Source organism: Daucus carota, chromosome 2, assembly GCF_001625215.2.
Source record: "Daucus carota subsp. sativus chromosome 2, DH1 v3.0, whole genome shotgun sequence".
In the NCBI taxonomy this organism is placed as follows: Eukaryota; Viridiplantae; Streptophyta; class Magnoliopsida; order Apiales; family Apiaceae; genus Daucus; species Daucus carota.
Window position 1 is genome coordinate 42,253,998 of NC_030382.2, and position 16,103 is coordinate 42,270,100.

The 16,103-nt window shown below is 33.9% G+C and overlaps 2 protein-coding genes across 3 annotated transcripts; one reads left to right on the forward strand and one right to left on the reverse strand.

The window, feature by feature from the left end:
• Nucleotides 1-2,622: 2,622 nt before the first annotated feature.
• LOC108206508 (uncharacterized) lies at nt 2,623-3,592 on the reverse strand. The gene has a single exon (XM_017376828.2). The coding sequence runs from the start codon at nt 3,519-3,521 to the stop codon at nt 2,730-2,732; it is 792 nt and encodes a 263-aa protein (XP_017232317.1). The 5' UTR covers nt 3,522-3,592; the 3' UTR covers nt 2,623-2,729.
• A 9,218-nt stretch (nt 3,593-12,810) lies between these two features.
• Nucleotides 12,811-15,764, forward strand: LOC108210038 (metal-nicotianamine transporter YSL3). Of its 2 annotated transcripts, none has more exons than XM_017381286.2 (8): nt 12,811-13,003; nt 13,083-13,470; nt 13,546-13,718; nt 13,804-13,898; nt 13,986-14,120; nt 14,197-14,386; nt 14,487-14,601; nt 14,692-15,764. In XM_017381286.2, exons 2-8 carry the CDS (start codon nt 13,110-13,112, stop codon nt 15,618-15,620), a joined length of 1,998 nt encoding a protein of 665 aa, XP_017236775.2. In that variant the 5' UTR covers nt 12,811-13,003; nt 13,083-13,109; the 3' UTR covers nt 15,621-15,764. The 2 variants fall into 2 exon arrangements, with proteins under 2 accessions (XP_017236775.2, XP_017236776.2); XM_017381287.2 differs by having other exon boundaries at nt 12,868-13,003; nt 14,695-15,764.
• The last annotated feature ends 339 nt before the right edge of the window (nt 15,765-16,103 follow it).

The following is a 16,103-nucleotide window of genomic DNA, read 5'->3' on the forward strand; positions in this document are numbered from 1 at the left end:
AATATATCATTTAGGAAACATCGTCTATGATACGATAATTGAGCACAAATCTGATTCAGTAAAGGGAGGGATGCTAAAGAGCAGGAAACACAAAAATCACTCATAATCCAAGAGGACCAAGAAAATATATGAATGATAAGTCAGCTTTATTTTGAAAATCTTGTTGCAACCTACATAATCTCCAGATCTCAGCCAATCCACACAATATCAGCCTCTAAAATTCAAGTGCATAAATACCACTTAAGCAAACTCAAGGGTTTATTATTCTGTCATATGAAATTGTATGATCATTTTCGTAGTGAGCAAAGATTAACCTTCCATTCACTATAAAATCAATAGTTAGCAGTTGCAGAGATAAGCACATTGTTTCAGATGTATCACATTATCCTGATTACCCACATTCCCCATATTGAAGCTATTTTTCTTATACTCAGACTAAATAATACATATATACCTGAATAACAAACTTTAAAACAGAAGTTTCAGACATGATAAGCTAGATACAAAAACTATCTTCATCCTAGTTATAACATAAAGTAATGGTGTCTTGGGTAGTCTAACACGTACCAATTGTATGGATGTGATGAGAACTTCATCCATCCTGAACTTGCACACCGTTGTTGTCTCACCTTCACACCTTCACTAATAGAAACCATGACCAGGACGCATTGCTCTCTATGGAGAGATAGAATTCCATAAAAATCGATAGAAAAATCATTGGGAGAAAGATTCAATTGTGATCATCGTCACAAATGGATCGCTCTTGGAGCTGTACTGGGTTCAGAGCAACTCAAAAGATTTGAAGCGGAAGGGTTAGTATTTTTATACGGCACAAAGTGATTGCTGAGGTGGATCTGGCGTGGCTGCTTAGTTGGAATAAAATGGCTCCCTCAAAACCCTTGTTGCAGTATTATATATATAATAGATTTCAAGGGATGATTTTTTTGTTGCTGCTGCAACTACTTGCTCTTGAGAGTTCAAATAGTTTCATGGTTTGTGATTATGTAGAGATTATTGTATGTAATGATGATTGAGAAGGTTGAAAGGCAATGGGTGATGAATACAAATGAAAGCTTGTGCTTGTAATATTTAGATAAGGTGAAATCGAGTATGATTGTATGAGAGAAACGGAATGAGGTGAGAGAGGAGGAGAGATACGTAATAAAAAAATTGAGAAGAATAAGATTCAAAATAAAGTATATTTGAAGATTATAGAGAAGATAGTATATTTATAAATAAGATCCAAAAATTAATATACTTGATAAATTTCTTATGTTTTATTAACTTTTTGCTTCAAAAAATCTTGAATTCATTCCACCTCCGATAAAGAGACGTAGGGATAATCATGACCATGATGTCTTGATTGAAAAAATAGTGTTACAATAATTTTAAGTAATTCTGTGCAAGAACAAGTAGTTAAAAACCAATTCAATTATGATGCAATACTTCTAAACAACTCATCTTAGAGATCCAGGAGTGGTTCAAGTATTCGTTGAGATAAACTTGTCACAAACTAAAACTTAAATCATTAACATAGGTAACATTACATAACTTCCATGACATATATTAGAAACCATAAAGGTTAAGTTAATCCGTCGTTACTATTAGATTTTATCATAAAAAACTGCAAGTCTCATGAATAATTTTATTATTACGATACTACAAAGTATTTCATATTAATCTAAATAAGTAAACTTTCGGTGAATTTTATACACAGTAACTTTTATTAGACGATTTTTAGCCTTTTCGCATGTAGTGAACTAGAGAACGTTGCCATGATTTAGCGAAATACTATGAAATGTTTATAATTTTGGTGTGTATTTATATTTACTCCTATAACAGAGTATAAAATCGTGCTGCATAGTTTTACGAAGAACTCGATCTTTATCTATCATCAAGCATATGTTGTGCTTCTACGAAGAAATCGTCAAGCATAAGCAGTATCCGCATTTCTGAAGTGCAAGAGAAAAAAAGGTGGCGTTCGATCAGAATTTAGTTTAAAAACTTTTGTATGAGCTATATGTAAACTTCTAATTTATTGAATCAATGAATATATTCGAGGAATTATCCAAAACCCCCCATTGTTTTCTTACAATTTCTTGAGTTTTAATGTTAAGCGTTGACCTTCTTTTAAGCCCTGCTTTTTTGGTTTTTCCCGAAGAGAAAGTAAGGGAATGTAAGTGAAAATAAATGTGTTTTCACTTTCATCCCATTTTTAGAATGATAGCTTTAGAATGAAAGCATGCTATAATTGCATCCATTTTTATTTGATTTATTTTTTTAAAATACTTGGAGCACGAATAAAAGTGAAAGTTATATAATCATTACTTACTTTCTTTCTGGTGCTTTTCTCTCTGTATATAACTCGAGAGCAGAGTGTGGGGTAAAATAATTAATTTCTTGTCCAGTACTCTTACCTCCGCCATATTCATGCATTGATTTAGAGTCTTAGTGAAGAATATACTGATCTTGACGAGGCCCTCTTGCGGTCCGAGAAGTAATAACTTGGATAAGTTGTCTGGTAACAGTCAATAAAAAATAAAAATTATATGAAATCTACGCGGCCGAACTTGATCAAATCCCATTTTCTGAAACTTAATCAGCATCATAAGTTCAATAAGATTGTAAAAAATCAAAATTAACTACAAAACTATGTTGTGTACATAGAGATATATCATGATTATCAGTCATCTCGATATTAGTTACAAATATAATAACGTAGTTATCCACTATAAAAAAGCAGCTGTTCTTCTGAGAAGCCTCTTAGAAGAAGCCCTGGAAACCAGTAACCCTACCCCTAAACACATCACCCATATCCCCACATCCACCGCCCAGCTCCCTTCCCCCTCCGTCTCCTCCGCCGCCACTTCCTCATCTCCACAACATTCAGACTCAGATTCAGATTCCTCCACCTCCTCGCAGCAAGAACAGCTAGAAGACGAACAAGACTCCTCATCACCAAATTCATTACAGTACTCAGTTTCCTCCGGAATCTCCTCCAACGCTCCCCCCTTCAGCAACCTCCTCCGCCGCCTTTTCGCCACAATCTCCACCGTCTCATTCATCACCACCCCTCCTTCCGCCGCCACACTCACCTCCGCTCTCTTCACAATCTCCTGCAAAATCCTCCCCGCAGAAGTCCCCTCAAGCCCGCACCCACACTCCATCTTCCACGTGTCATCCCAGTCTTTCCTAAAAAAACCCTTCAAAACCCTAACATCCCCGAAGAACACCTCGAACCTCGCGCCCTGGCGGGCCTTCACTTTCTCTCTACTCGCAAAACAAACTTGACCCGGGGGACTCGTGACCCGGTGCAGGGTCAAGAAAGCCGGAGAGTCCGGTTTGATCCTGGCATGGTTCACCTCGAGAGGCGTGCCATTAATACGTGGAAGATAATGAAGAGTTAAAGAATCAGGAAATGTTGTGACACTACAAGATTTATGAGCAAGAGTGAAAGCTAGGTTAAAAGCCTTCATCTTCAAGAATCTCTCCGACTCGGATTGCTGAAAACCTCGACACATTGTTGTGGTTTTTAATTTTGATTTGTTGATTGAGATTTTGTTTTGATTTTGAGATATATATGAGTTTTTTGCGTGTGATTCTGGGGGTGGTGGCACGCTGTTTATTGTTGGAAAACAATGGGACTTCACACGGTTTTGGATGGTTTGGCCAACAGTTTGCAATACAGTGAATTTGTCGTGTGATATTTGTGTTTGTTTTTTGTTTTGCTGTCACCTATAGACGGCCTGTCGGAAGGAATGATATATTGTTTGTTACGCATTTTTTGTTTTAAATTTTATTTTGTAACAAATTATTTTTTCGAATTGCAAATTTGATACTCAAACAAAGAAGTCGAAATTCCGTGTCTATTTTTGTATCATAATTTTTGTGAATTTGACTTGATTAGTGAATGTCCGAAATAAAAATTAATTGAATTGATTAATGATCAATCAGATAATTGAGAAATTTAATGGGTTCGATGAGTTACGAAACGATTTCCAGAACAATAGTCTATTTACTTTCATAATAAAAAAATCATTTTATTTTCTAAAAGATATAAAAATGTTTGAAAAAATAAATATAATGATATTTGATATTTTGCCTGCAAAAGTAATTTATAGAAAATCAAACACCATCTGTATATCTCACCAAAAATCATAAAATATTGTCCAATAAAAGACAAAGTCCTATCAATCTGGATTTGTTTATTCTTTTACATGAAAAGATGCATTGTTTGAAGACAAATAAGCTCTGAATAAATAAATAAGTAGAGACAACCTACAGGGTACAAGTAGTCTAGTAGTACTACCCACGGGTTTCCATAATACCGAAGGCTTTCCGTTTTTCGAAGCTTCAAGCCTTCAACTTGACACAAAATGCTGACCTGCGCTTAGATCGGGGTTCATACAAATCTTAGCCAACCTTTTTAGTTAATTAGTAATTTCAAATTTAACAACTGGTGATTACTCCTTACGAGTCTATTTCGGAAGAATTATGCATATTAATAAAATATTATTTAGATAATATTTTCTCAATTGTACCTCTAATAAATGCATGATGTAGATTTTTATTCAATGATAATTTTGGAATAATGTCAATGTATTTACATTGAAAACTAAAAGTAGATAAGTATTATGAAATAAATTTGTTTTTTTTAAAAAGACTTGTATTATGAGCCGGAGTATATTTTATAATTTTGCCTTTTTCCGAAATACAAAAGTGTTGATAATATTAATATTTTAGGAGCACACTTTATTCCAGTGTTTCTTCAGCTGGACCCAAAAATGGGAGAATGCAATAAAGATCTTGGAAGTGGACTTCATTTTACTTGGACTGCGATTTGAGCCTGCATGGACCATGCCACCATGGTCCTTTATGGACCAGTTCTAATTCAACAGTCATAATCACTTCTCTTATTCGTTGTTTTCTTAGTTTCGGGTCGAAGTACGGATGCTCGCTCTTCCTCTCCTACTCGGGTTTGTCTTTTTTCAAGTAAATCGAGGGGCTTCCACTGGTTTTCTCCTACTCGGGTTTGTCTTTTTTCAAGTAAATCGAGGGGCTTCCACTGGTTTTCTCCGGTGGAAAGCCCCAACCCCTTTATTATCTATTTTTACTCTCGTTAATTTCTTTTCAATAAAACTCAATCTTTTGGGTGTTTGTGTGTCTCTCCTTTTGGAGTGTTTGTTATGTCTTTGTTTAGTCATGATTGGGTTGATTTCGTGTTGGATCAGTTGAAAACGAGTTTATTGATATTTTTGGTGATCTATAAAAACTGTATCGAATCTGAGACAATGGTGATTATTGCAAGAGCTCACCTTTCACAATCAAAGGTTGTTCATCATTTACGGGTTTACACTTTCGGCATGTCTATAGCTGGTATCCGGCATGTAGATAGCTGGGGTGCCTTCGGCAAGTCTATAGCTGGTATCCGGCATGTAGATAGCTGTGGTGCCACTTCTCCAATCTCGATTTATGCGGTTGGTGTTTCTGAACATTGGGCTATCAATAGTTTTTATGTGATATGGTCAATTGCGATGTTACTGTTTTCAGAGATTTTGATGCAATTTGGATCGCTTGGGATGTCTTTGATTTCGTTCTTAGCTTCAAGAATTATTGAATTCTATCTGTTAAACGATCAGGAAACAAATCATCTAATTGTTTTTAGAATGCTATTTGTTTTACCACCTGGTTGCATCGACAGTTGGGGGTTTGTCCCGACTGTATTATATTCGAGTTAATGAAATCTTTTGCATTTGTCCAAAAAATAAACACAAAAGAGCAAAATTAAAAAATGTTGGAAGAAGTAATTGCGTCATTAGCATTGAGCAGCAAGTGTAAAACCCATAAAGAAATTATATTCCTTAAATTTATCATCATTTCATAAATTAATTTATAATACTTCTATCCGGTAAGAAGTGTACAATTGGACTAAAGAGTTTGACACGCATTTTATGTCTTCTAAGAAATATAGTTTTGTAAATTATATTAATCTTTTCTGAATAAAAATTTAATATTTAAATTTATGTTCAAAAGTAAAAGTTTAAATATATATAAATATATTTTATTATATTTATATAAAAGATTAAAAATAAAAGAGAGATGGACCGGTAGTTTTACATATATGACTTTAACTCCTTACCCTAAGTAAACGGGCAAAACCTACTCCCTCTCCTAAGTAAATTAAGAATTAAAAAATAGGTATAAAATAGCGTAAAACAAAAGAAAAGTGGGTTTAGTGATGAGATCCGTTGATTTCTATAGAAAAAAGATAAACATGACTAGAATTGAATTAAAAAAAATATAAAAAAATATCCGCACAGGGAAAGAACATTTCAAGCAGGTTCACAGAATATCTAATATATTTTGTGTCAGAAGAAATAATATCTTAAAACTTTTGTGACGATGACTTGCAAGCATGACCCAACTTGCATATTATTGAAGGATTAGTCTGCACTTGGACATGTGATGCGAGAAAAGTTAGGCGCCCACATTATTGACTAATTATTATCTGTAGCTATGGCAATCCCCACAAGTATGGGCTGTAGATAAAATGGGCTTTAGAATTTTTAAGCATCATAGGTCATCATTTAGAATTTGTAGATATCTATATTCTGAATGGGTTGATGGACTTGGAAGCTGATGGCAAATCTTATGAAGCTAGTGGTGGAGCCCAAAAGCTTGTGAGTCCAGTGGTTAAGTGAACAAACAAAGGGGACCATTTTGGCATTTTAGTTCTTGTACTTTAGCTCGAAAAGTCTACCCCAAATTATTATGCTATGTCAACTTGAAAGCTGAAAAAACATTTGATGTAACTTCAACAATTATTACACATATAATCATTAATCGTCGTGGTAATACTATTGAAATTTTTTGACTGGAAAAATCGACTTATATCAGGTGTTTTAAAATACATGATTTAATAAATTTTATCATTAATTTATTAATTTATTTTTAAAAATTCAACGAATTATTGATTTGAGTAATGATATATCCACTTTTTTTTATAAAATACCTTGTAAATCCTTATTGATATATCATATATGTCTGTCTATTAGTTCCGACTTTCAATTTTTACAACCAGGCTAGCATCTAACTTTATCTTAATATAGAAAATTGTTTGTCCGCATTTATATAAAAGAAATTTCTGGATAAAAACATCAGTTTGATTTAATTTTATTGCGAGAATTGATTTTTCTTTCTTGAATCTGATGAGTCCAAATGCACGGTCCTAATAAAATCATGTATTCTTTCTTTTGCTTGGAGTAAAGCAAAAGAGAGGTTCTATATTCTATATTCATTTCAATCAAATTTTGTCGGAAGGAGTTTGGTTTTTGTTACCAACAAAGACCTGTATCGGTATATCATTCTCATCCTTTTATCGTGCAAAGAAAATTTTGAACTTGCATGGGTCCGAATAAGAAAAATCTTGATGCTTGCCTATCAACTGACGTTTACATATCAAGATACCTCCCGGTGAAATAAATATGTTCTCTCCTCCCCCGCTTGAATATAATACATTTTTCCGAATAAGTTGTCTTCGAATCAAGAAACTAAAACAACAAACGACTGAGACTAATACTTATTTTATATAGTTTATATTTCTTACACAATTTAAATGTTTTGAATGAAAAACAGAGATACTAAAAATGAGATCAGTAGAATCTCTAAAATTAGGGACCACAGGTGAATTAATGAAGTAGATCTAGATCTTAGGACTCACGTCATGAATTTAAACACTGAGTATTAGTAATTGATTCGGTGATTAAAATGATTGTATTTGAATAATTACAATCACAATAGCTGGAACTTCTGCATTCTTTCGCCACTACCGTTCCAAATATGCGTATATGCAAACCCGCAATTTCTTGTCTCGTGCCTCTTTTTTTTCTACACTTCTCTATACATGTGTTTCTGTCGCGGTCCGAAAATTAATAATTCACAACCACAAAACGAAAGAGGTTAGTTTTGACTTAAAACTAAGGTCACATAATTCTCCCTTCGAGTCGTGCACGTAAATTTTGAATGTATTATCTATATACAGGACGGTCACCACTTGATCGGAGTAGAGATACTTACTGACAACAAAGTGCTGTAGTTTAATAATTGTTGTTGATCGTCTCTTATTTTTGATGTGTCAGGTTATAAAATCACCGATTTAGTACTCCCGGTTCATCATTAGGCCAACTCCAACCATAAATCCAAATTTGAATCACCAAATGATCTAAATTTGGGGTGGGATCCAAATCCTATTCCAACCATATGATCCAAATATAGATCCAAATTCATCTATCCTTATAATATTCATATACTTTGATTTTAAATATTTTAAAAAATAATTAACTAATTTCATCATTAATTATAATAATATAATTACCGAATAGACAAAGATAAAATATTATTAAATAATTCGAAAAAGTTAAAATGGTACATAAAAATAAATTAAAAATATTACATTAAAATACCAATTCTCAGAATTAGTATATTTTTCCCACAAATGCTCAATTACTGCATTTCAAAGTTCAAGATGAACAATATTTGTCTTTGATTTTTCTATAGCGATTGATAAATTGTTGAAATTTTAATTTGTGATTAATCGTTGTTTTATTTATATTCTAATCTTAATTAATCTATCTTTAATAACATTAACAAAATCATCAAATATTAAAAATAAAAATATTTTAATGTTAAAAAGATTTGGATCAGTGAATAGTAGTGATCCAATGATCCAAATTTGGATCACTTTTTAGTCCACGGTTGGAGTGGTTTGGGACAAAACTGCCCCAAATTTGAATTTTTGAATCACGGTTGGAGATGCCCTTATATTGAGCAATAAGCATGTTAGTGAAAATTATTGAACCAACTATGATGCTGATCGGCAAAGAAGTCATTCTCAAAACAAGAGCTTATTGTTCATTAAAAATTTATATTTATATAAATTTTATAAAACATATAATAAAAAGATAGCATATATATGTTATGTAATAAAATAAAAATTATTTTCAGAAAATTATAAATATTTTCATATTTCTTTTTCAAAACTTATTCCTGAAAAATAAAGTAGGTAAAATATCGTACACATTGTATCTCATTTAAAGGAAATGTGTAAAAAGATAGTATGTTCGCGCAGATGGAACGATCCCGAAAGACTACGCAAAATTTGCAACGATTTTGGTCATTTCAAGTCGAGCGTAATCACAGTGATGTTTTGGTAAAACTCTTACTGCTGTTTGTGGTTACTACATTAACGCACACATACATATTATATGACACAAGGGGCCGGGGCCAATCGCTATTACGTACAAGACTGAAGACAGCATGGCATGTGAGGCGTGTGGAGTCCATAACCGTCTGCAAGATGATGAAGAGGGAGTTTACCCTACAAGTATGGCCTTAGTTTTATCAAAACTCTATCCAATATTTTTGTATTTTACAAAATTTTACCATCCCCTTCCGGATTCTGTTTTCAGATATATCGAGTATGTTTGATTTAACTTGGTTTTAACCAGCTATTTTGTCTTTACAGCATTAGGGTTAAAAATGGGGTGGGTTCGGGGTGCGGATTTCATGTCCCAGTCCCGCCCCATTCCCCGCGGGGATTTATTTTTAATCCCCATCCCCGCCCCATTGGGGATTTAATATAATTTCATCCCGCCCCGCCCAGCCCCGCCCCGCCCCGCCCCGCCCCGTTGTTATAATATTACACTAAATTTAATAATTTTTTCTTCAGAATTTAATAAAAATATACGAGACATATATATTAAAAGCAAAAAATTAAATATAATAGAAATCAAAGAGACATGTTATACATTGTAAAATTATAGTTTTGTGTATTATAAAATAATAATATTAAATATAATATATATATTATATTAAATATAATAAATATATTATATTAAATATAATTATTTATTTATATTAATATATGCGGGGTGGGACAGGGAATCCCCGCGGGTATTCAACAAATACCATACTTGCCCCATATTTTGATGGGACGGGAAATCATTCCCCGTTATTACCCCATTCCCCATATTAGCGGGGCGGGTTTGCCCCATTCGGGACGGGTTAAGGCGGATTCCCCATTTTTCCCACCCCATTTTTAACCCTATACATCATGTGATTATGATGATGATCATCCTGATCAACTACATGTTCTATACACCAAATACACATTGTATGGATAGGTATGTCTTCTTTTTTATTTGGCCATTTCTAGATAGCTATCACATTTATCATTACATTTCCGATTTTTCCAAAATCTGAATCTGATGACCTATAAAGTTGAATACCATGATCGTGATATACGATGTCACTTTGTGACTTTGATATCATTAAAATTTTACATTAAATTTTAGATGAATCAATTAATATCGCTAATTTAAAGGGATTGAGTTAGCTATAAGATATGAGTAGGATAGTTAGAGCATCTCCAATGGCGTTGGTTATAATCGTTGGCTAAATTGGACCTGTAAGACATTATTGTAAAATTTGCTGAACATGTAAGACATTATGCCTCAATGGTATTGGCTATATTGGTTGGCTATAATTTAAAAATAGTATATTATTAATATTTAGATTGTTATAAATAGAATATATTAGTTTAATATGGTAATAATTTATATGTAATCAGTGGGAAGGAGGAAAATAAATTGCGGGAAATGACGTGGAATTCACTACAGATCTGTAGTGGTTCGACAAATATAGTCATCCATAGGGGGATGACTATAATTATAGACAAGGGCTCACCATGATTGGAGTGCTCTTTTTTGTGAATATTGGCTATAGTTTTTAATTATAATGAGCCAACTAGATTTTTACCTAAAGGTTTCTCCTGGTTGTAGATGCTTTTAGAGCATCTCCAAAGGTGTTATGCATATTTATTAGCTATAATATGATATATAGATAATCATTTAAAATTATAGCTAAAAGGTCCTAAATTCACTCCAATGGTGTTATGTATAATTATATTATCTAAATTTATACATAATAGCTTTAGAGGTTTTACAAATGTAGCAACCCCAAATTTAGTTATGTATATTTTTTCCCTAAGAAGTAATGGTTGGAGTGCTTAACTTTTTACATAATATCTAAATAGTGCCACTAGATGCTATATAGATAATTTAACTAATGGTTTTAGTCCCTTGGAGATGCTCCCATCAAAACCCTTAGCTAAAATACCATAAATCATATCATAAATAAAAATTATAGATAATGTGTGAAATTTGCTCCACTCCAACCACACATAACCCTTGTCTAAAAATATAGCCAACCAATTGATGTTAGCTATATTTGGCCAACCACTACAAGTCTGTAGCAATATTAGTGCCAGTACCATCGAAGCAAAATGGCTTACAGCTTCGACAAATTTTACATGATCCTATTTAGATCACTTTTAGCCAACACCATTGGAAATGTTCTTATTCGTTTACGGATTTAGTAGATACTTTCTATCAAATATTCTTTTACCTGTGCCACTAATTTGAGGTAGCTACACTTTCGGTGAATAACATAGTTTTGATCAGACATGTTACTCTTAACAAATTAAGAAATGTTACTATAGCAAGTAGCAAGCAGCAACTAGCAAAGCTCCATTACCCAGCAAGGGGAATCTCATTGACCCCTGAAGCCAATCAAATAAAACAAACACACCAAACTTACATTTAACCATCTCCATATATTCTAAATCCATCAGTTTCAACCTCTGGGTGGAAACAAAAGTTGACCCTGCCTATTTCATGTACAGTTTGTAAGCCACAAAATATTATTCACATCTTGATATGATAGAATAATCACTAAATCTACTTTTTTAAATACTTATCTATGAACCGTAGAATTAAAGTCGAGAGGCTGCCAATCATTTATGCAAGTTCACTGACATGCCATGATGCATAAGCTCTGATTCTTAATTTCAGATCTAAGTACAAGATAATTGTTTATAATTATTACCGCGAAGCTTTAAACCTAGTACATAACAAAATATGCATGACATAAGTTTTCATCAAATATACATTAATCCTAATTTCTGCAAACATAATGGAAATATTTTGAAGGTAAGCAGATTTTCTTTTGGTTGATACCAACAGATTATTAAATCCTCAAAAGTTTAGAAAAAAAGTAAATGCATGTTCTATTAAATTAATGTTGGCTTTTGAGATAATTCAACACAATTGGTCATATTACATATAAATTGGATTTCAAAAATCGAATTAGTTCGGAAATTAATCGGGAATTTTCAGAATATTGTAAGCTATAACTTTTTTGTATAACGACTATGAATAATGTTATGGACACCACATACTTTTTTCAAAAACTATATTCCGATTTTAGTTGATAATTTTCAATTGATTTTCTTGTGGAAATCTATATCAAGGATTTTTGTCTAATAACGTCCTTTAAATTAGGTAGAAGATTTTCATAATGTTATGAACACCACATACTTTTTTTTCAAAAGCTATATTCCGATTTTAGTTAATAATTTTCAATTGGTTTCCTTGCAAAAAAATAAAATAATTTTCAATTGGTTTCATTATGAAAATCTATACTATCAAGGATTTTTGTCAAATAACAACCTTTTAATTAGGTAGAAGATTTTATTAGTATAGATTTTTATACGAGGTCATTATTATTACAATGAATAAAATTTCAGGTGATTGTCAGTTTGTGCATTAAAAAATTGTATTAATAATAATGAGATCTGATATACATATAAATTATCGAATATTAATTTCATTTAAGAAAAAAGTGGGACCAAATTTGAATATCCAGCTCTGCTCATTGATTATTAAAAAAAGTACTATCCATGAGGAAAAAATAAATGATGACTTTTATAATCATGTCATATGCGGTGACAGTAAGTCCTATATATTACACTAATCATATAGACATAACTCATATGAAGCTACACTTATTGGTCAGCTACAGGGGATCAAGTTCTGTTAGATGGAATAGTCTATTTGAAGAAAGAATCTGACATTGCATTTACAAAAGGAGCACTACAAATTCCTAGGTAAGCCTTGTTTATAACATTTGCACACTTGTGTTGTATTGTTTTTTCATATGGTGATGTGCATTACCTAATGATGCAGATAATACCATCAGAATCCGGGCGAGAAATGGCCGAGAGAGAAGAGATTGAGAGAGAGAGTAAGCAGCTGCAAGACGGAGTTTTCGAAACGGAAGAAATTGTGGAGGAGAAAAAAAGACTGCAGCCATGGACACAACAGATTACAATAAGAGGGGTGGTATCAAGTATCATTATAGGGAGTTTGTACAGTATTATTGCCATGAAGCTTAATTTGACAACTGGGATTACTCCGAATTTGAATGTCTCTGCTGCGCTTCTGGCTTTCGTGTTCATGCGTTCTTGGACTAAGATGTTGCATAAGTTTGGAATCACGACAACTCCGTTTACCAGACAGGAGAATACTATGATTCAGACATGTTCAGTTGCATGCTATAGTATAGCTGTTGGAGGTTGGAACTGAGGCTATTTTTTTGGATTGCTTATTGTTGATTAATTTTTGATTCTCAGATGTTTCTTGCTTTTAGGTGGATTTGGATCATACCTTTTAGGATTGAACAAAAAGACATATGAGCTAACAGGAGGTGCTACTCAAGGGGTTTCTGCTGGGAGATATAAGGAACCAGAGATTGGTTGGATGACAGCCTATCTTTTCTTAGCTTGTTTTGTTGGTCTTTTTGCTTTGATTCCTCTACGAAAGGTACTATTTTTCGAGTTCTTTGTAGAATAGCAGAAACTTCATATATACTATTAGGACTTTTGTATTTATGTTTATACATATGCAGATCTTGATTGTGGATTACAAGCTGACATTTCCAAGTGGAATGGCTACTGCTGTTCTTATCAATGGATTTCATACCATGGGCGACGAATCAGCCAAGTAAATATTTATTTTTGGCCATTACTACGGATAAAATTTTACCAGGCCTAGCTTGTAGTAGTGTTTCCTGATGAATGTTAATTGCAGGAAACAAGTAGCTGGATTTTTGCGTTACTTTTCAGTTAGTTTCGTATGGGGTTTTTTCCAGTGGTTCTTCACCGGGAAAGAAGAGTGTGGCTTTGCACACTTTCCTACTTTTGGATTGGAAGCCTACAAGAACACGTATGTGTAATCTTTTCTGCATTTGTCGCGGTTTCTGGAGTAATAAATAACATAATTAGATTTTCTTGTTGTGTAGATTCTACTTCGATTTCAGCTTGACTTATGTGGGAACAGGAATGATCTGTCCTCATATAGTGAACTTGTCCCTGCTTTTTGGAGCTGTGATCTCATGGGGTATAATGTGGCCACTCATCGAAAAACATAAAGGAAATTGGTATCCTGCAGATTTACCTGAAAGCAGTATGAGGGGGCTGAATGGTTACAAGGTTATCTCCATATAATTGCCCAATTTAAACTCCAGGAACTTCTTATGAAAGAAAATTTGTTTGCATACACCTATTGAATATTTTGAAGTTCTAATTACAGGCATTTATCGCGATAGCCCTTATTCTGGGTGACGGCCTCTACATGTTCACTAAAATTTTGTTTATTACCTGCGCAAGTATGCATGGCAGAATGAAGAACAAGAACAAACATATAGGTGAAACAACCTCCCACACTGAAACTGCTTAAGGCCACACAACGTAAACTTCAATTCAGGTCCCTAACAAGTTTATCTTTTACCCTGCAGCAGAAGTAGATGATCAGAACAAAACCCCGAATGATTTAAAGCAAAACGAGCTCTTCCTAAGAGAGACTATTCCCTTCTGGGTAGCAGCTGTGGGATACGTAGTCTTTGGCATTTTAACTGTTATTGGAGTTCCCTTCATATTCCCAGAACTCAAGTGGTATTATGTCATAGTAGCCTACATTTTTGCTCCCTCTCTAGCCTTCTGCAATGCTTATGGAGCTGGTTTAACAGATTTCAACATGGCTTACAATTATGGGAAAGTGGCGCTTTTTCTGCTAGCAGCATTGGTAGGAAAAGAGCATGGAGTTGTTGCAGGGTTAGCGGGATGTGGTCTAATCAAGTCTGTGGTTTCTGTTGCTTGCATTCTAATGCAAGATTTGAAAACAGGCCATCTCACATTAACATCTCCTCGCGCTATGTTACTGAGCCAGAGCATTGGCACAGCAATAGGCTGTGTGGTGGCTCCGCTAAGCTTCATGCTTTACTACAAAGCATTCGACGTGGGGAATCCTACTGGAGAATTCAAGGCTCCTTATGCTGTCATATATAGAAGCATGGCAATTCTCGGGGTAGAAGGCTTTTCAGCTCTACCTGACCATTGCTTGCAGCTCTGCTATGGGTTCTTCTCATTCGCTATATGCATTAACTTGGTTAAAGACATGTTGCCAAAGAAGATAGGAAAATGGATGCCACTGCCAATGGCCATGGGAGTTCCTTTCCTGGTGGGCAGCTATTTTGCAATAAGTATGTGCATAGGAACCGCGATTGTGTTTACTTGGGAAAAGCTTAAACCAAGAAAGGCGGAGCTGATGGTTCCAGCCGTCGCTTCAGGGCTAATATGTGGAGAGGGACTCTGGATCCTACCATCCTCCATTCTTGCCTTGGCAAAGATAAAGCCTCCTATCTGCATGACATTCCTAGCTTCTTAAATACACCACAAACTATAGTAGTTTGCATACTTTAGTAGATAAGGTGTCCATCAAGTCGACTCCTATGTAAAAGGTTTCAGAATTTGTTCAAGCTCCAGATAATTAGTTCAACAGAAGTGCCATAATAAATAGTTGTTCAAGTCACTTTACAGCATAGTCCACTCCTATTTTAGTAGTGATTAACATAGTTTTGATCATACATGATACTCTTAATAAATTAAGGAAGTGTTGCTAGAAACTGGCATTTAGCAAAGCTCAATTACCCAAAAAAACAAAAAATTTACATTTAACCGGCTCAATATATTATGAATCTATCAATTTCAGCTTTCTGGTGGAAAGTGGATGACAATGCCTTTAATCAATAATATTACATGAATTTCTTTGAAATCAATACTTTTAATAGACAGTAATATATTTAGTTGTGGATATCTGTTTGGTGTGTGCATATTTTGCAGAGCTATGTTATTGAGCAGCACAAACTGT

Bases quoted from the DNA above. Each gene is read 5' to 3' on its own strand.
- LOC108206508 (XM_017376828.2), bottom strand. From the start codon at position 3,521: ATGTGTCGAGGTTTTCAGCAATCCGAGTCGGAGAGATTCTTGAAGATG.
- LOC108210038 (XM_017381286.2), top strand. From the start codon at position 13,110: ATGGCCGAGAGAGAAGAGATTGAGAGAGAGAGTAAGCAGCTGCAAGAC. The intron at 13,471-13,545 runs GTTGGAACTGAG...TCTTGCTTTTAG, and splicing joins CTATAGTATAGCTGTTGGAG to GTGGATTTGGATCATACCTT. The intron at 13,899-13,985 runs GTAAATATTTAT...TGTTAATTGCAG, and splicing joins ATGGGCGACGAATCAGCCAA to GAAACAAGTAGCTGGATTTT.